The sequence below is a fragment of the Myotis brandtii genome, unplaced genomic scaffold (genome assembly GCF_000412655.1).
Source record: "Myotis brandtii unplaced genomic scaffold, ASM41265v1 scaffold384, whole genome shotgun sequence".
NCBI lineage: Eukaryota > Metazoa > Chordata > Mammalia > Chiroptera > Vespertilionidae > Myotis > Myotis brandtii.
Genome location: NW_005364745.1, coordinates 745821 through 765089, shown reverse-complemented (window position 1 = coordinate 765089; position 19269 = coordinate 745821). Strand labels below are relative to the sequence as shown.

Here is a 19269-nt window from a genome sequence, read left to right as displayed (position 1 = left end):
TCGGGACGCTGGTGGCGTTACACTCCCCTCCACCCACCCCGCCTCTCTCCCCAGACACCGCCCGGGGCGTCCTTGTGCTCCCCGGACGCCCACCCGCCCTCAACTCCCGGGACAGTCGGTCCCTCCGAGTCGCGATGGTCCTCTGGGCGGGACGGGCAGCCGGAGCCCGGCCTGTGTACGCGCCCCCCACCCCCTTTAATAGGCAATCCTGGGGGTGCAGGACTTAGGAAACTTGTCCCGGCCATAGGAGCAGGCTGTGGCGGCGCTGAAATCGCTGAACCGGCTCCTGACTCAGAGATTCATTTCCTGAGAGTCCTTCGTCCACCCTCCCACCACCCGCCCGTCCATCCCGCTCGCCTGCGCTGTGGCGGGAGGCGAGGTGCCGCGGAGAAATGCCCTTTGGTAGCCGCCAAGTTTGAAGACGCTTAGTGAACAAGCTCTTCTTTCACTCAAGAGGAATAGGGGTAGGGGGTGGGTGTAAACAGAGGCGGGAAAGCGTTGGATAAGGTGCAGTTCATTGGGGATTCAAGAAAAGGAGCTTTAGGTCTTATTCCCAAGCCTAAACCCGACATTGGGACTTGGGTCAGGTTATGCATCGCCTTAGCCTCAGTTTCCTTGCCTGCAACATAACCATGGTCCATGCTTCCTAGGGACCAGGTACCATTGTAAGTATTTGACCTATGCTCGCTCATTTAACCTTCGCCACTGAGGTAGGGACTAGTTTTGTCATCCTGTGGCCACACAGCAGGCAGGTGGCAGAGGCAAGTTTGACTTGGGAGTTTGCTTATCACAACCATGCCGTGCCTCAGACTGGGGGCCCTTTTAGGACGGGTCCCCCGGCCTGGTGTTTCATTGTTCTTCTGCTCTGTCTCTCTCTCGGGTAGTTTTAAAATGTGCCCAGAGACCCTTGAGGCTGAAGGACTTCAAATGGTCATAGCAGCCAGAGGTTCCCAAATTTAGCTGTGCCTCAGTCATCCCTGGGACTGTCAGAGCACTGGATGCAACCTCAGAGTCCTCAGGGCATGCCCAGTGCGCTGCCTTCCCGGGGAGCATCCAGTCTTGTTAGGGTGCCTGTCGTGGCAGGGAGCTCACCACCTCACATTGCTGGACAGAGCTAATTCTCAGCTGTCACTCGCCTCCTTGTGACTTACATCTCGGCCCCAGTTCTGCCTCCTGTTGTCCCAGCAAATGTGTCTAAGACCATCGCTTCCACACCAGTCTTTCTTCAGGCTGGACGACCAGGAGCAGCCACGGGGACGCACAGAGGCAACCCTCTTGTCTTGAAAAGGGAACCGAAGCGGGAGAACCATGTACTGTGGTTTTGAGAAAGGACGGGATGGAAATGCGTCTGACTAGAGGAAGCAGTGTGCCCTCCTGTGGGAACTGGGCTGGGCAGCGTTGGCTCAGGTAGAAGGAAATCTTAGTGTCATCTGGCTCCCGGTCAGGAACGATGAGCCCTGGCCCTCCCTTCCCTGGGGGAGGAAGCCCTCCTGTTTGGAAAAATATATATGAAATGGGGAAGGAATCTTGTGAGCAACAGCCCTCCCTTGAAGCAGGCTTCCTCGTAGCTACATAAAGCGAGAGTATCTTCTCCCACAGCTGTGTTCTGTGTTCTTCTCCCAGCGTTCCCTCCTTTCTCCTTTCAGTTCTACTGGTTTCCAGCATTTATTTACTCCGGGTTGTCTGCTCTTGTATTTTTACGTTTTTAAAATAATACAGCCCTGGCCAGTGTGGCTCAGTTGGTTAGGTATCCCATGCACTGAAAGGTTGCCAATTTGATCCTCACTCAGGGCACATGCCTGGGTTGTGGGCTCAGATAGGGAAGGGGGCATGCAGGAGGCAGCAGACTGATGTTTCAATCTCACATAGATCTCTCTCTCTCTCTCTGTAAAAAAAAATCTTTTAATAAAAAGTACAAATAACTGAATAGATTCTCAAACAACAGAGAAGTAAATGGAATGAATTGTACAAGTACCATCATCATTCCTACTCTCACACAGAAGAGGGAAGGCTAAGTTTGGAAAATGCCATTCCAAGATTTTCTCTATATATTTGCACCGTTTGTGTGTGTGTGTGTGTGTGTGTGTGTTTTCATATGTGTAAATGAGATCTTACTATACATTGTGCAACTTACCTTTTCACTCTCAAGTCTTAGAGACCTTCCCATGGCTGTGAGCACCTCTGTTGGTGATGGCTACATGGCACTCATAAGTAGAAGTACACTTCCTCCGCCCTTCCCCTTACTAATGGTCCTTTAAAGTCCTTCCGCATTAGCAACGGTGCTGCAGGGGACACTGCCTTCATCTTGGGGCTCAGCCTGAGTATTTCTGTAACTAGATTCCTGAGGGAGCTATTCTTGCATCAAAGGGTTTGTTCCGTTTTTCACTTGATAGCTACAATCCTTCAATTGCACCACTGCCCCCCACGCGGGTACTAATTCAAACTCAGTGCATGATAATTTGCTTTCCTCATCCTTCCTAATATCAGCTGTTACTGTTTTCAATTTAAATTTTCAAATCTGGTGAATGAGTGAAATGGAATAAGGCATCCATCTTGTTGTGCAGCCATCACCCACCATCCTTTTCCAGAATTCTTCTCATCTTGCAAAACTGAAATCTCTGTACCCATTAAACAGTAACTCCCCAATCCACCCCCACCTCCTCACCCACTAGCAACCACCATTCTCGATTCTGTCTCCAATTTGACTACTTCTAGGTACCTCCTCTAAGTGGAGTCATACAGCGATTGTCTTTTTGTGCCTTGTTTCACTTAGCAAAATGTCATCAAGGGTCATCCAAGTATCAGCACTTTCTTCCTTTTAAGACTGATTAATATTCCATTGTGTATCTATGCCACATTCTGCTTATCTATTCAGAATACTTTTATTTTAACTATTAGAAGCCCAGCGCACGAAATCGTGCGCGGGTAGGGTCCCTAGGCCTAGCCCAGCTGTGGGCAAACTACGGCCCGCGGGCCGGATGCGGCCCGTTTGAAATGAATAAAACTAAAAAAAAAAAAAAAGACCGTACCCTTTTATGTAATGATGTTTACTTTGAATTTATATTAGTTCACACAAACACTCCATCCATGCTTTTGTTCCGGCCCTCCGGTCCAGTTTAAGAACGCATTGTGGCCCTGGAGTCAAAAAGTTTGCCCACCCCTGGCCTAGCCTGTGGTCAGGGCCATCTTCCGCCCGCTTGCTTGCCAGTCCCCAGTCCCACCCCATCGCTGACACCCACCCCGGTGCCCCATGGTTCCCTGTTGGCCATCCAGTGATTGGAGCCTACGGGGCAGGGGCGGGAGGGGGGACCGAGGGGTAGTCAATGCACCTCATAGCGACTGGTTGATCGGCCATTCTGGTCATTATGCTGTTATGTTCGCTGGCCTTTTATTATATAGGATGTTTTGCTGCACAGAAGTTTTAAATGTCTGTGTAATCAACTCTACAGTCTCATGATTTCTGTGCTTTGTCCAGTTTAGGAAGGTCTTCACCTAAAAATTATTTTTAAAATTATCTTGTCTTCTAATACAGAATTTTGGGTTTTTACATTTAGCTCTTTAAAATATTATATTTTTGTAGAAGGTGAAAAATAAGGATTAATAATTTTTTCTAGAGTTCTGGGCAGTTAACCTAATACTATTTATTAATTCATCCATCTTTTTCCCCACTCGCTTGAAATTCTGTTTTTATAGTGACATAAATTCCGTGCTGGGTCTGTTTCATAACTTTATTCTATTTCACTGATCTTTTTTTGCCTCTTTCTATGCCAGTATTTCCCCCTGTTAAATGCTATAGCTTTAACAGGTGTCCCCCCAAAATGTATATACACTTTAACAGCTGACAACTCAATTTTGAAAATGAAATGTATTTTTAATAAAACTACCTTTATAGTTATTCAAAGTGTGTGTATACATTTTTTGGGGGGACACCCTATATTTGTACCTATTTTTAAAAATTTAGAAATGATTCTTGTACATTTTCTCTTTTATTAAACATTATAGATAGCTTGTCAAGTTTAATAAAATCCTGTTGGAATTTTTCTTAGTATTTTCTTGGATTTATAATTGCTAGTCATTTTGATATGCCTTCATGTACATTCTGGAATGAGCTCTAAGCCGGGAGGAAGCGGTGAGATGTGGGAGGGGCTGTCCTTTGGGGAGTGACTCTCCTGGTTTCAAGTTTGTGTTATTATGCCAACCTGTGTCAGAGTGACTTTAACCCTCCTTAGCCTCGATTTCCTCGTGTGTGTGGAGATAATGATGGAATCCCTTTCATAGGGCTGTTGTGAGAACAAATGCATGTAACTCACTCAGCAAAGTGCCTGGCAGAGACTTAGCTTCCCAGGTGCTAGCTGGGATTGTTACCATAGCAGGAAACAGTAAACATTTTTCACTATAGATCGATAGTCTCCCAGGAGACAGAAGTGTGCCATAAATATTGAATCTATCATGTCTCTCAAACTTCAGTAAATCGCTTGGGGAGCTGGTTGAAGTACAGATTTTTGTTCAGCAGGCCTAAGATCTGACCTAATATTTGCATTTTTAACAGGCTCGTGGGTGATGTCAGTGCTCCTGTTCTTTTGTCCACCCTTAGAGTATGTAGTCTTTCCCTGATAGTTAAGATTATTCTGGTAGCAATAGTATTTCCTATGAGGATAAGTGTGATGTACAGGAATTGCAAATTGCTTTCTTTTAATGTTATATACTACAGAACTACATTATAGTTGTTGCTTTTCTTCCTCTCTTCCTTCCTTTCTCCTCCTCCTCCTCCTCCCCATCCTCCAAGGAAAGAGGGTTAGTGAGAGCACTAAATATAACATCAAGTTTTACTCTTAGATCTGAAATTCTTGATTGAATGTTGCGGTTGGAGGAGCCCTTATGTTGGGCCGAAAAGGCTTGTCTTGAGTGGAAGCAGCTGGGGGACGAAGGCTTGGTGTGAGTGTGCAGATGGTGCATCTGTGCAGCCCCGAGGCCGAGTGAGCAGGGCTCCTGCAGTGGATTCTCCCGAAGGTGCGCCCAGGCACAGCTGTGCAGTCGCCACGCTTCTCTTCCAGAGATGGTTTCCTGTGCACACCCTTCTGGACCTTGCTTTTCCATTCGGTATGCTTTAGACATTCTTCCATGTCAGTTCATGTATGAGTTCATTCTTTGTAACAGTTTCATAGTATTCCTTTGTAAAAATGAATAATTATACATTATATTATACTAGAGGCCCGGTGCACGAAATTCATGCATGGGAGGGGGGTGTCCCTCAGCCCAGACTGCACCCTCTCTAATCCAGGACCCCTCAGGGGAAATCCCTCTCGCAATTCGGGACAGCTGGCTCCTAACCGCTCGCCTGCCTACTGGCCTGATCCCCTTAACTGCTCTCCCCTGCTGACCTGATCCCCCTAACTGCCCTCCCCCGCCAGCCTGATTCCCCCTACCTGCCCTTCCCTGCCAGCCTGATCCCCCTAACTGCTCTCCCCTGCTGGCCTGATCACCCCTAACTGCCTCTGCCTTGGCCCCGCCACCATGGTTTTGTCTGGAAGGATGTCTGGTCTAATTAGCATATTACACTTTTATTAGTATAGAGGCCTGGTGCACGGGTGGTGGCCAGCTAGTCTGCCCTGAAGGGAATCCTGGATCAGGGTGGAGGTCCCCTCAGGGGGCGGGACTGGTCAGGGCAAAGGGCCTGGGGTGGTTTGCAGGCTGGCCACGCCCCCATTGGGGTGGGGGTCCCCACTTGGGACGGTGCCGGCCTGGGTGAGGGGCTGAGGGCCATTTGCAGGCTGGCCACGCCCCATTGGGGTGGGGGTCCCCACTGGGAGGCATGGTTGACCTGGGTGAGAAGCTGAGGGTTGTTTGGGGGTGGTTTGCAGGCCAGCCAAGCCCCCGGCTTTATCTGGAAGGATGTCCGGAAGGTCTCCAGAAGGTCTCCCGGTCTAATTAACATATTACTCTTTTATTAGTATAGATTATATTATACTATATTTCCTTGTTTCTTTTGATAGATATTTAGATGTTGCTTTTTCTCAACATAAATGCTACAATGAACTTTATTTTAAAAATATATTTTTGTATAGATACATGAACACCACACACACACGCACACACACACACACTATAGGACACAATTTCAGAAATAATATTTCTGAATCAAAGGTAATACATACTAAAATTTTATTAGATAGTGCCAAATTGACGGTGATAAATTTGTACTTTTTGATTATTAGTAACAATGCCTACTTCTTCAAACGCTAACCAACGCTAGATTTCAAGAACTTTTTTGAACTTCCCAATAGAACACTACACAGAGACATACACAATTGCTGTTTTAATTTTAATTTATTTAATTATTAGTGATAGTGTCCAGTTTTTCTTTCTTCTCCTTTGGTTCTTAATATTTCCTTCTTTTTTATGAATTACACACGCATGCTCTTTGCCAGGTTTTCTACAGGGTTGCTTGTTTTTTTACTTTTGATTTCTAACAGCTCCTTACATAGTAGGGATGGAGACCCTTCACCCTAAATATTGAAACTCTTGTTCTGCTGGTTGTCGGTCCAGTTGGAGCACTAGCATTTTTAAAGTATGTAACCAGTGTGGCCATCTTTATTTGTGTCGCTCTGGGTCTCATACTGTGGTCGGATAGACATTCCCATGGTTCTTTCACCAGGTGCACACCCGCACCTGTGCTGGGTGAACAGCGTAGCTCTTTCTTTCACACAGTCTTGGCACATGACATCATCGGGCACCCGGCCAGCGTGGAGTGTAGCAACACACCCGGGCGCTTGGGAAGCAAACGACCAGTCATGCTTCTCACGGGCATTTTCTGCACTGGGGATGCTTCCCAGGAATAACTGTTTCTGTAAGGACAGAGCAAGAAGTGCTGGTGCAGAAGAGCAGGCCATGCCCTCTCCAAAGCCGGGCTGTATTATTCAGGTCGTGTTTACACTGACGGACAGTCCACGGCATCATCACTGTGCAGAGAGACAAGGTTTGAATGAGAAGCTCTACAAAACGAGTGGGCAGCGTTTCTTCTCTCTCCTCTCTGTTTCCCTGCGGAGAAGGAATGTCAGCGAGAGGCTATAAAGCAGACAGTAGTTGGCCACAGAAAACGTAGAAGGGCCTGAAAAATCATCTATTTTCATTAAAACGGAAAGTAAGGAGAGAATGTGAGACAATTGTACATGTTTTTATTTTTTTATCAACTATTTCTGGACAGCAAATGTGTTGTGGGACTGTGACGGACACGGGGGAATAAACTCCAGCTGCTCATAGTCTAGTTGGGAATGACAATCTGAAAAATAGAGAGAAACAAAGAATGGATTTGGGGAAGGACCAAGGAGTGTGGGTGAGGCAGGAAAGCATTTTTCCTTTCTGAATTCTGCTACTTCATGCTTCCCCGACTTCTTATTGGAAATCGGAAGTGCACACTCCTCACTGAGAGCTGTGGGGAGAGAAAGCCTGGGTGGCCTTTTCCATGTCAAAGGCAGAGCTTCAGCGGGAAAACCAGCCCCCACTGGGTGTACCTGACACAGGAGGCTGTACCTGACGCAGGTGGGTGTACCTGACGCAGGAGGGTGTACCTGACACAGGAGGGTGTACCTGACGCAGGAGGGTGTACCTGACGCAGGTGGGTGTACCTGACACAGGAGGCTGTACCTGACCCAGGAGGCTGTACCTGACGCAGGAGGCTGTACCTGACGCAGGTGGGTGTACCTGACGCAGGAGGCTGTACCTGACGCAGGTGGCTGTACCTGACCCAGGAGGCTGTACCTGACACAGGAAGCTGTACCTGACCCAGGAGGGTGTACCTGACCCAGGAGGGTGTACCTGCTGCTGAAGGAGCTGGCCAGCCCATCCTAACACATAGCCCGTGCCTTTGAGGCGATGCAGGAAAGCCAGGCCTAATTCTGGATTTTGGTTTTGATCTGCATGAGGGGGTGTAGAATAGGGTGTGGGATGTCCCAGGGCTCCGTGCTGGGTCCTCTCTTTTCTGTCTGCACTCCCTCTCTTGGCTCTATGTATGCCCTGAGGGCACCTGCATTTATACCCGGGCCAGGACCCCTCCCAGGAACTCCTAGCGTGTATACAGCTCACTCCTTGATGTCTATCTCCATCTCCATGTCGCAATGGAGCCCCTGACACAGCCCACTGAATCTCTTCTTCTGCTTCTCCATTCCTGTCATTCCATTCTCCCAGGGGCTCGGCGAATGCTGGCTCACGTTGTCACCACCACGCCCTGCCAGCTCTGTCTTGCCATCCCTTGGGGATTCCCACCGCTGCCATCACCCTGGTCTCAGCCAGCGTGTTTTCCCGGACTGGACTGCTGCTGCGCCTCCTCCCTGCCCTCCCTGCCTCTGCCCTCAGCCTGCAGTCCCTTCTCACTCGGGCTTCCCTGCCCCTGTGAGGTGGAGCATGAGGTGCCGCATGGTGCCCTCTTTCCCAGAGTAGAAGCCTCAGTGTCAGAAATGTTTCTCCGGTTTCTCTCCTCTCTGCGGGCCCACCTTCACCCCCTTCCCCTCCCCTCCTTGCTCACTCCCAGGCCTGGCCCCTCCACCCTCCACACTGCCAAGCCCTCGCCTGCCCCAGGATCTTTGCATAGGTTGCTCCCTCACTTCTAGGCTTTTCCCTGTTAGTCAGGGGCCCATCAGCAAACAGCTGGGCCCTCCGAACTGAGAACTCGGGAGGATTTATGCACGAGGCGTGGAGGGGGCCGCGTGGGTTGTGCAGTCAGTCATCTGGGACTTGTAAGCAGCCAGCTCTGAGCCTGGGAGGGCTGTGTTTGTCCCACAGTGTGAGCCCCTGTGATGCTGGGAAAACCATTCACAGGGCATTTCCCAAAGGGGGTTCCACGGGCATCACTGGAGTGTTCCACCTGCTGAGGCTCATTCTGCACATTTCGGTGAGCTTTGTCGATTTTACCAGGAGGTTTTCTGACAAAAGCCGGAGTGCGTGGTCCTTCTGTAAGAGATGCTGAGGTGGTGGCCGTGCAGTGACACCAGGGAAGGAACAGCCACGTGGCTCGTGTGCAGGCAGTGGCTGCAGGTCACGGTTGCCACCTGCCCAGCATGTGTAAAACTGTGCACGTCATACGGATAGAAATAAACACAGCAAAGCTGAGCGGTGCTGAGCTGCCCCCAGGCCCAACCTGCTGCGTGTGAGCCGACGGGAGGGGCAGGCCTTCAGGCAACACAGTCCCGGTGGTTCCCCAGGCATTGCCGCCACACCCAGACCACGGAAATGCGTCCTTCGTCAGTACTTACTTACTTCACTTGTGCTTTATGACAGCTTTTATTCTTTAATTTCTGCTTACCCTTAATGAGGAGGCGGCTTCTAACTTTGGGTTTTACATTTCTCTACCCCTGTGACTTAATTTTGCAACATGTAAAGTATTGGCTCTGCTAGAACCCCACCTTTTTGTGAACACGTTAAACAGGCCTTTCATGCGGAGGACATGGGGCTGTGTGCCTGTCACCTGAATTCTCCGCCTGGAAATTCACGGATGAGACTTCCTTGCGGTGGTGTGGGGGCGCCTGCGCCCTGGGTGACGTCACACACTTCTCCTTGGCATTTTCCTGGGCTTCCCTTTGGTTCTCAGCAGAAACTGTTTCTCTGACATGAGTCCTCGCCTCCCTGACCTTCTATCCAGTTGCAATAGGAACCTATTTGAAGTTGAAAGTGCAGACTTTAGAGAGGTGTGGATGACCTGTTGGCCAAGTGCAAGTAGCAGAGAGCCATGCATCAAAGAATGTGAACAAAGGTTGTCGTCTGCACTGCAGACTTCCGCTCCCGTTGCAATTGGGCTCAGCTCACCTGTAGGCAGGTTTGACTGCAGTAGAGTCATTTAATGTTGGGTTTACCCTCTTCCTGTCTCCACTGTCGATCCCATTTACCTGTAAATACTATTAAAAATTAACTTGAGCCTGGCCGGTGTCGCTCAGTGGTTGAGCGTCGTCAACCTATGAACCTGGGGGTCATGGTTCGATTCCTGGTCAGGGCACATGTCTGAGTTGTGGGTTCCATCCCCAGTAGGGGGCATGCAGGAGGCAGTTGACCAATGATTCTCTCTCATCATTAATGTTTCTATCTCCCTCTCCCTACCTCTCTGAATCAATAAAAATATATTTAAAAAAATAACTAAAGTGTGGGGAATGAGAATTGATGGTCTGGTTCATTGATTCTCCAGAGTTTGCCGAAAGCCAGGTGGCCAGACAGAGGCAAATTTTGACCTTGCACTGTTCCAGTGCTTCTCTCTGTGATGAGTCAGATTTGAAGTAGAAAAGCGAAAGCCGGTGCTTCCCCTAACACACTGCTGATTGAATTAAGAGCTCTTTGGCCCCTCGGGGTCATCCAGGCCCGTTCTCGTGCCCCCGACTGTCCCGTGGTCAGAGGCCCTGGTGAATCAGGACACTCTGTGGCCAGTGGTTGAAACCCTCTCCGAAGGCAAGGAGAACGGGAACTCGTTTTGAACAGTGAAGCGCAGTCTCCGTAGGTGGAATGTGTTCACTCTTCCCAGGTGTGACTTTACTGAGGGAGACGGGGAGGAGGGACAATGAGTTCCTGACGAGTAATTCACATTCAGCCCTGTTGAAACTGGACTTTGTTCTCTTTCTAATCAGTCTTTTATATTTAACTTCTGTTTCCTTGCTTTGCCCTTCTTTTTTAAAAAAAATATATTTTTATTGATTTCAGAGAGGAAGGGAGAGGGAGAGAGAGTTAGAAACATCAATGATGAGAGAGAATCATTTGGCTGCCTCCTCCTGCACGCCCCCAACTGGGGATCGAGCCCACAACCCAGGCATGCGCCCTTGACTGGAATTGAACCCGGGACCCTGCAGTCCACAGGCCAACACTCTACCCACTGAGCCAAACTGGCTAGGGCTTCTTTGCCCTTCTTTACCAACCCTTGGCTTGCTTTGAAGAAATTGGCGGATAAGTTAGCTCCTGCCACGGAGCCTGAGTGACAGACAGCGTTGCTCTCACGTCTGGGATCAGCTGGTGGTGGCTGGGTGTGGCGGGCCTCTGGCTGAGCTGGGCTGGACTGGCCCAGCTGGGGTGACTCAGCTCTGCTTCCTGGTTGCTCACTCTCCTCGTGGTTCCAGTGGGGTAGCCCCGAAATGTTCTTTTCATGCCAAAGGTGGAAACGGAAAAGAGCAAGCAGAAATACATAGGTCTCTTTAGGCCTAGGCTCCAAAAGCACACCATCACTCCGGCCTCATTCTGGCCAAAGCAAGTCACATGAGTGGGGACATGTGCCCTTCTTATTGAGTGGGAATCCAGAGTCATGTGACAATGGGAGTGGATACAGGGAGGGAAGAAGAATGGCAACTTTAATGCCATCCTCTACCACAGTTGGCTCACAGAAACTCGCCTGAGCCAAAATTACATAAACTTTCCTTTCCTTGTGGTTTATTTTTTTCAGGAAACGAGAACCTATGGCGCCCGTGGCAGTCTTTCAGGCAACATTCCTCTTGGCATTGCTGCCTTTGAGTACTTACCAGAGCGAAGGTAAGTGGAAAACACAGTCGAGAGAACAATCACATAGAGAAAAAAGGAGGTAATTGGTTGCCTTGGAGAAAAGTTGCACAATTCTTTTTTCTTTGGAAATTACATGGAATTGGTGAGTAACAACAGGTACCTTAGTCACGGGCTTCCTGATCTTGATGACTCATCTTAATAAGTCACCTTTGACCCTGACCTCCTGGCCATGGGGGTGTCTGCGAGTAGACCTAACCCTGCAGAACTTCATGCCTGATGCGTTGAAAATGGCCATCACCAGGGAGCTCTTTCTGCACCTCGCTGCGGAGAGGCGGGGGAACTGCCCCGGGGCTGGCCACTAAGTCGGAACACGCTGTGTGTCCCTCAGCCACGTTCACTGAGAAGCTGTGAGCTGCAAGACAGCCCTGCTTGTGCTGAAAAAAAAATATATTTTTATTGATTTCAGAGAGGAAGGGAGAGGGAGAGAGAGTTAGAAACATCAATGATGAGAGAGAATCATTGATCGGCTGCCTCCTGCACGCCCCCAACTGGGGATCGAGCCCACAACCCAGGCATGCGCCCTTGACTGGAATTGAACCCGGGACCCTGCAGTCCACAGGCCAACACTCTACCCACTGAGCCAAACTGGCTAGGGCTTCTTTGCCCTTCTTTACCAACCCTTGGCTTGCTTTGAAGAAATTGGCGGATAAGTTAGCTCCTGCCACGGAGCCTGAGTGACAGACAGCGTTGCTCTCACGTCTGGGATCAGCTGGTGGTGGCTGGGTGTGGCGGGCCTCTGGCTGAGCTGGGCTGGACTGGCCCAGCTGGGATGACTCAGCTCTCCTTCCTGGTTGCTCACTCTCCTCGTGGCTCCAGTGGGGTAGCCCCGAAATGTTCTTTTCATGCCAAAGGTGGAAACGGAAAAGAGCAAGCAGAAATACATAGGTCTCTTTAGGCCTAGGCTCCAAAAGCACACCATCTCTCCGGCCTCATTCTGGCCAAAGCAAGTCACATGAGTGGGGACATGTGCCCTTCTTATTGAGTGGGAATCCAGAGTCATGTGACAATGGGAGTGGATACAGGGAGGGAAGAAGAATGGCAACTTTAATGCCATCCTCTACCACAGTTGGCTCACAGAAACTCGCCTGAGCCAAAATTACATAAACTTTCCTTTCCTTGTGGTTTATTTTTTTCAGGAAACGAGAACCTATGGCGCCCGTGGCAGTCTTTCAGGCAACATTCCTCTTGGCATTGCTGCCTTTGAGTACTTACCAGAGCGAAGGTAAGTGGAAAACACAGTCGAGAGAACAATCACATAGAGAAAAAAGGAGGTAATTGGTTGCCTTGGAGAAAAGTTGCACAATTCTTTTTTCTTTGGAAATTACATGGAATTGGTGAGTAACAACAGGTACCTTAGTCACGGGCTTCCTGATCTTGATGACTCATCTTAATAAGTCACCTTTGACCCTGACCTCCTGGCCATGGGGGTGTCTGCGAGTAGACCTAACCCTGCAGAACTTCATGCCTGATGCGTTGAAAATGGCCATCACCAGGGAGCTCTTTCTGCACCTCGCTGCGGAGAGGCGGGGGAACTGCCCCGGGGCTGGCCACTAAGTCGGAACACGCTGTGTGTCCCTCAGCCACGTTCACTGAGAAGCTGTGAGCTGCAAGACAGCCCTGCTCGTGCTGAAATGCTCTGTGTGGATTTAAGAAAAGCATTTATCACTTAGCTGCTTCCCCAGGGAGGGTATTTTGAAATACATTAACTTTTATAAACCAAGTCAGTAAGAATTCAATTCTTCTAAAATGTTTATGGGTCCTTTTTGAAGCAGTTTGAAGGTGGATTCTTAAAGCTGAGAGCGTTTCCATTTGCTTATAAGTGTGTGTTGCTTTCTCCTGTATTTTACAAAGCTCTAACTGTTCTGTTTGTGTGTTTACTTTTCTCTGCACTCCCTCCTAAGACAGAGGAAGGCACATGCTCTCTGTAACTACCCAGACAGCTCCTGTCCATGGATTCATGAAGAAGACATTTGCGAGAAACATCCATAGAATTTTGCAATTTTCCCTTCAAACTCCATGAAAAGATATTTGGAAATTTTTAGAAAAGGAGATTTTGTTCTGATAAGAGCTCTGTTTTCTCTCTGAGATTCTTTAGGTCTGGCTTGAGTTCTTTCGGCTTCAGGGCACATGGGAAAATGCCACTTTCATGGCTTGTTAAAAATCATAGTTTGACTGTTGGTGTCTTCCCTTCTCTGCAGCTGAACGGTAGGAACTAGGATTTCTTATCTGTAGTACGTCTACTCGTCCCCCACCTCACGAATATCTCAGGGTGACCCAGCTGGCCGCAGGGTCCCACCTCAGAGAACCCCAGGCGCGTAGCCAAGCCTTCGGCACCACACTTCCCCGGGGAATTCTCATTATCTGCCCGAGGGCTATTTGCTGTGTGCCTTCTCCTCACAAGACCTCTGCTCTCTGTCCCCCTCAGCTCCTGTTGTTTAGACCAGACATGTGCCTGCCTGTTCCTCTCCCACCAGCCTTGTTTCTGCCTCCAGCTTTCTCAGCTGGGCACGCCTGCATTGCTAAGTAATCCTGTGTTCATCCTCGCCTACACTACTTGGATTTCTTCCTTCATTTCTGCTGCATCCAACCAAGTACCTACTAAGGCTCCCCACTCACGCTAGTGTCCTCCCACGGGATCACCCACCAGCTCAGGTGTGAGCCTCCATTTCAGATGAAGAAGCTTCTCCCGGCCAGGGAGCAGGGCCAGGGCTCCCTGTGTTAGCCCCGGGCTCGCGTCTGCATCACCAGAGACCAGGATCGTAGCCTCTGGCTGGCTTTTCTTCCAGTCTCTTGTGTGTATGTACGCACACACAGAGATAAAGATGTAAATGTGCAGACTTCTTTATAGAAGTGAAATTATGCTGTCTATACTGGGGATATTTATACTTAAGTGTGGGTATGTGTGTATATATGCACATACATATATATGTATGTATTTGAGTGTGTGTGTATATATATGTATATATTAGAGTACATATACTTATGTTAAATATATACTTATTAAAGTACATAGAGTATAGAGTATATATTGTATATAGCATAAGTATGTATACTGGGGAAATATACTCTATACAGCAGTGGGCAAAAGTAGGCTTACAGTTCTTTGTATGGAAAAGTATATAATACAAGAATAAATAATAGAAAAATAAATTCTGTTTTATGTACCCATAGATGTAGGCTACTTTTGCCCACCCCTGTATACTTACGAGTATATGTACTTTAATATAGTATACCCTTAATAAGATGATTAATACAACATACAATGAGAGTTGTTACCTTTGAGGTTAAATGTTCTTCTAGAAATAACATTATATTAAATGGCTGCATCGAGTCCCATCTTGTGAATGGACCATGGTTTATTTCCTTAAGTGGTGTCGGGGCCAGACAGAGAAACTGGATGGGAAGGTGGGAGGAGGGGCTGTGACTGAACCAGGTCAGTCTGATTCCCCAGCCTGCCTTTCTGGCAATACTCCAGGGCAGCGTTAGGGAAAGAGCGCTGGGCCAAGGGCCAACGGCCTTGGGTTCTGGTCAAGTTGTGCGGTTTTGGGAAAGTCACTTCCTTTTTTGTTTTAACCTCAATTTCCTCATCTGAAAAACAATGGGATTGGACTTAATCTCTAAATCCCTTTAGCTCTCCGACTTGACCTTGGCCTTCCCCACTATTTCCCAAGGAAGTCCTAGATGGCTTTTGACCAAATTATTTTGACTGACTGATGTCTCTCCAGTATTTGAGTCACTCAACACTTGCTGATGCATATGCCAGTCTAGGACTTCCCCTTCCATCTTACACAGCATCCAGTAACTTGCTAGAGTCTCCAGAAATAAAGCTGATACCAGTAGTTAACTGGCTCATTCAGCAGCCAGTCACTGAGTGCCTGTGCTGGGACAGGTGTGGTATTGGTCTTGGTTTCACTGAGCTGAGTAAGCCTTGGTCTCACCCCTGTTTAGCTCGCAGTCTATGGGGAGACAAACACACAACAGACGTGTACAGCGCTCTGTGATCAGTGCTCAAACAAGGGCCTCGCGAAGCAGCCACGGGGAGCAGAGAATGCCAGGCAGGACACATGGAGGTGCTAGTGAGGAATGGCTTGTCAGGTACTCGAGACCTCACGGAGATCCTGGATCTCTGTCATTTGAGATCAACGTGCACTATGGGTAAGACACTGTGCCAAGTGCTGGGGACAAGAGTCCATCCAAAGACGCATAAGCATCAACCTCTGTCCTTCAGGGAATTTGAATCTAGAGTGAGACCAACAACAACAAACAGGCAAAATGAAATAAGGGCTCAGAAAAATGGGGGGATTTTGCATGCACCCCGCTTTCTCTGGTGCCATTGGCTCCACAAGGATTAAAAACATGCCCCCCCAGTTCCATAAGGGACCAGCTCTTTCATCTCGCCGAGTCTCCTTTTAGTTGGAAGAATGAATGCGTAGAAGATGATGTAACTCCCTCCCTCAGGGCCTATCCTGAACTGGGCTGCTTCCTGAGCCCACTGGCGTCTGCAGGTATGATTCGTGTTTGAATCTCTCTTCTGTCACAGACTCTGTTACACCACTAACCCCCTACACTTGCAATCTCTCATTATTTCAAGAGTCAGTTGTGTCTCTCCAACAGGTTCGTTCCTCGAGCTAGGAACCTTGTCACGATTAGTGCCATTGGCTCCACAAGGATTAAAAACATGCCCCCCCAGTTCCATAAGGGACCAGCTCTTTCATCTTGCCGAGTCTCCTTTTAGTTGGAAGAATGAATGCGTAGAAGATGATGTAACTCCCTCCCTCAGGGCCTATCCTGAACTGGGCTGCTCCCTGAGCCCACTGACCTCGGCAGGTATGATTCGTGTTTGAATCTCTCTTCTTTCACAGACTCTGCTACACCACTAACCCCCTACACTTGCAGTCTCTCTCCAATAGGTTCGTTCCTCGAGCAAGGAACCTTGTCACGATTGTTTTATTTCACACCAAATGCCTCATATGTTGCTGGTGCTGCTCTCATCCAGAAAGTTCAGTGAATTCTTGCCAGAGGTGTTTTAAGTTCTGTGCATTGAGATGGGCTGTTTCCCACTTTGTAGCTATATAATGAACAACAAAATACTGACTTTCAAAACAAGCTTTCATTTTTGACTTCCAGAAATATGAAACTGATAGCAACAAGTCCTGTTGTTCAGCCCTGCTGTAAATTTCCAAGCCAGTTATAGTGTCCAAAGAAGTGTCCTTTATTGTTTCATTGTTAGATAAATCTGTGCAATTCGTTTAATTATTTATTGTTTGTATTATTTGTTTCACTGTTAATCAATATATTAACTTGCTGTGTATCGTTGAGCAAATCGTTTCATTCATCTAAGTCTTAATTGCTTCATCTCCAAGTGATTTCTAAACTCCCAGCTTTTCAAGGTGTCTGACTTTAGGATGCTCACGTGAACTGTACCTTTCAAAGCTAAACACTGATGAGATTGGACAATACCGACCTGTGGCTATCCAATCCTACTCCCATTGTCATTTCATGTTTCGCTTTGGTCTTTCAGTCTTGTCCGAACCTTTATCGCTGAATGTGTCCATCAGTTCCACACAGCAGTGTTTGCATCTAAAATGGAGTGTCCACAACCTGACTCATCCGGAATTAAAAATGGCTTTTCAGATCGAGATCAGTAGAATTAACAAATCCAATGTCATCTGGGTGGTAAGTTTTGTTTTGTTTTGACTCTATATTTTAAAAATCCTTTTCTGGTGTCACCGATTTTCTTTTATAACATACAGAAAATCCCAGTATGGAAACACGTTAGCAATGCAAAACAGTGTTCCTAAACAGTCACATTTCTGTGTTTTTAGTGAAGAGGATTGGGGACAAAGTAATGCAGGAGTCCTCAAACTTTTTAAACAGGGGGCCAGTTCACTGTCCCTCAGACCGTTGGAGGGCCGGACTATAGTTTAAAAAAAGACTATGAACAAATTCCTATGCACACTGCACATATCTTATCTTGAAGTAAAAAAACAAAACGGGAACAAATACAGTATTTGTATTTGCATGTGGCCTGTGGGCCGTAGTTTGAGGACCCCTGAAGTAGTGTGACAATTTGGTTGGGCAGGTTGGATGGGACACATGAACAGCTCATTTCTTCGGTCTCGCTGGGCCCCTCAGAAGGCTGTTGGGTCGGTCTCAGTGAGTACTGACTCCCCGAAACACGTTAGCAATGCAAAACAGTGTTCCTAAACAGTCACATTTCTGTGTTTTTAGTGAAGAGGATTGGGGACAAAGTAATGTGACAATTTGGTTGGGCAGGTTGGATGGGACGCATGAACAGCTCATTTCTTCGGTCCCGCTGGGCCCCTCAGAAGGCTGTTGGGTCGGTCCCAGTGAGTACTGACTCCCTGTCTATGAAGATCAACCAGCTTAGTCCTCTTCCTTCTTTCTTCCCGTTCCACCAGAGACTCTGTAAACAAGATGTAATTTTGGCAACATTTTCTTGCCAGTGTGGCTTCCAGTCAGTCTTTGCTTGCACTGTGCTGACAGCAAGGAAGAATGAGTCTGGCACCTTCTTGTTCTGGCAGGAAAGCACTTCTTCATGGTGGCCTTGGTCACATCACAGGTGGCTTTTCCTGTAACAAATTAAGTGAGGAAAATCCTGATGCCACACTTTTGCTTTTGAATTACTTGGTTGGATTTTTCACTCGTCTTGATTCCTATCATGGCTGTGTCTGTTTTGCCTGATGCTTCCTCGTCTAGTGCAGCGGGCACTTGGGTGGTTTCTTTCAATGATCATGGATGGTCTGGGGCACCTTAATACTCTGCCGGTGCATCCGTTCACTCATTGTCCTGGGATGGTGGAGGACGGCGGCATGTTTTCTCGTTGGAGGGGCGTGGAGGAGCTGCCTGGAGAGACGGCAGACACGGGTCGTGTCGTTGCTGGGACCTCCCTTTACTCAGTGCCGGGCCACTCCTCTCGGGCCGTGGAGGCCGGGGTCCAGGGGGCCCGATGGTTTGCTCCTTCAGGAAAGCAGGAAGGCCACTCATTTTAAAGCCTCCAGTGACTTTCCTCATTCACTCTTGCATCTGAGGTCTGAGTGAAATATAGTTCTGACTCTGTCGACGTAGGATGGACAGCAGGTGTATAACTCTACCCCCAATGAGAGCTGTTTAGTGTTCTGATTATAACACTAGCCATGTCTCCGGAGAGCTGTTCACCTCCCAACATCAGCACATCTTCCCACCCTCCCACCTCATACTAACCAGTTCATGGAAACAGCCCAAACACAATTCACCACGTTAAAAAAAAAAATCACAGGATTGATGCATTCAAGGAAAGTTTTCTCTCCTCTTTCCAAGGCTGTAAACACCACAAAGCACAGTGTGGTTAGACCAGGGGTGGGCAAACTTTTTGACTCGACGGCCACAATGGGTTCTTAAACTGGACCGGAGGGCCGGAACAAAAGCATGGATGGAGTGTTTGTGTGAACTAATATAAATTCAAAGTAAACATCATTACATAAAAGGGTACGGTCTTTTTTTTTTTTAGTTTTTTTCATTTCAAACGGGCCGGATCCGGCCTGCGGGCCGTAGTTTGCCCACGGCTGGGTTAGACGGAGCCCACGCGTGGTGTCGGGGAGAAGCAGAGCCGCTGCCTGCTGATGAGCAGGGCGGGGAGGCACTCAGCACGTGGCCTTAAACCAGCGGTTCTCAACCTGTGGGTCTCAACCCCTTCGGCGGTCGAACGACCCTTTCACAGGGGTTGCCTAAGACCATCCTGCATAT

The 19269-nt window shown here is 48.2% G+C and overlaps 1 protein-coding gene and 1 long non-coding RNA gene across 9 annotated transcripts in view; both read left to right on the top strand.

The window, feature by feature from the left end:
• The first annotated feature begins 5041 nt into the window (after window positions 1-5041).
• OSMR (oncostatin M receptor) overlaps window positions 5042-19269 on the top strand; it is a 41743-nt gene continuing 27515 nt past the window's right edge. For 4 of the 8 annotated variants that reach the window (XM_014544862.1, XM_014544864.1, XM_014544863.1 and 1 more), the window contains exons 1-3: window positions 5042-5100; window positions 11408-11493; window positions 17045-17199. In XM_014544862.1, coding sequence (XP_014400348.1) covers window positions 5057-5100; window positions 11408-11493; window positions 17045-17199 — 285 coding nt within the window. In that variant the 5' untranslated portion in view covers window positions 5042-5056. Of the gene's footprint in view, window positions 5101-11407; window positions 11494-12640; window positions 12746-15572; window positions 15679-17044; window positions 17200-19269 lie in introns of those variants that run through there. The other 4 variants (XM_005872574.2, XM_014544867.1, XM_014544865.1 and 1 more) reach the window with 3 other exon arrangements.
• On the top strand, window positions 16081-16834 carry LOC106727189. The gene is made up of 2 exons (XR_001363361.1): window positions 16081-16137; window positions 16434-16834. It is a non-coding gene; the product is annotated as an uncharacterized LOC106727189 (long non-coding RNA).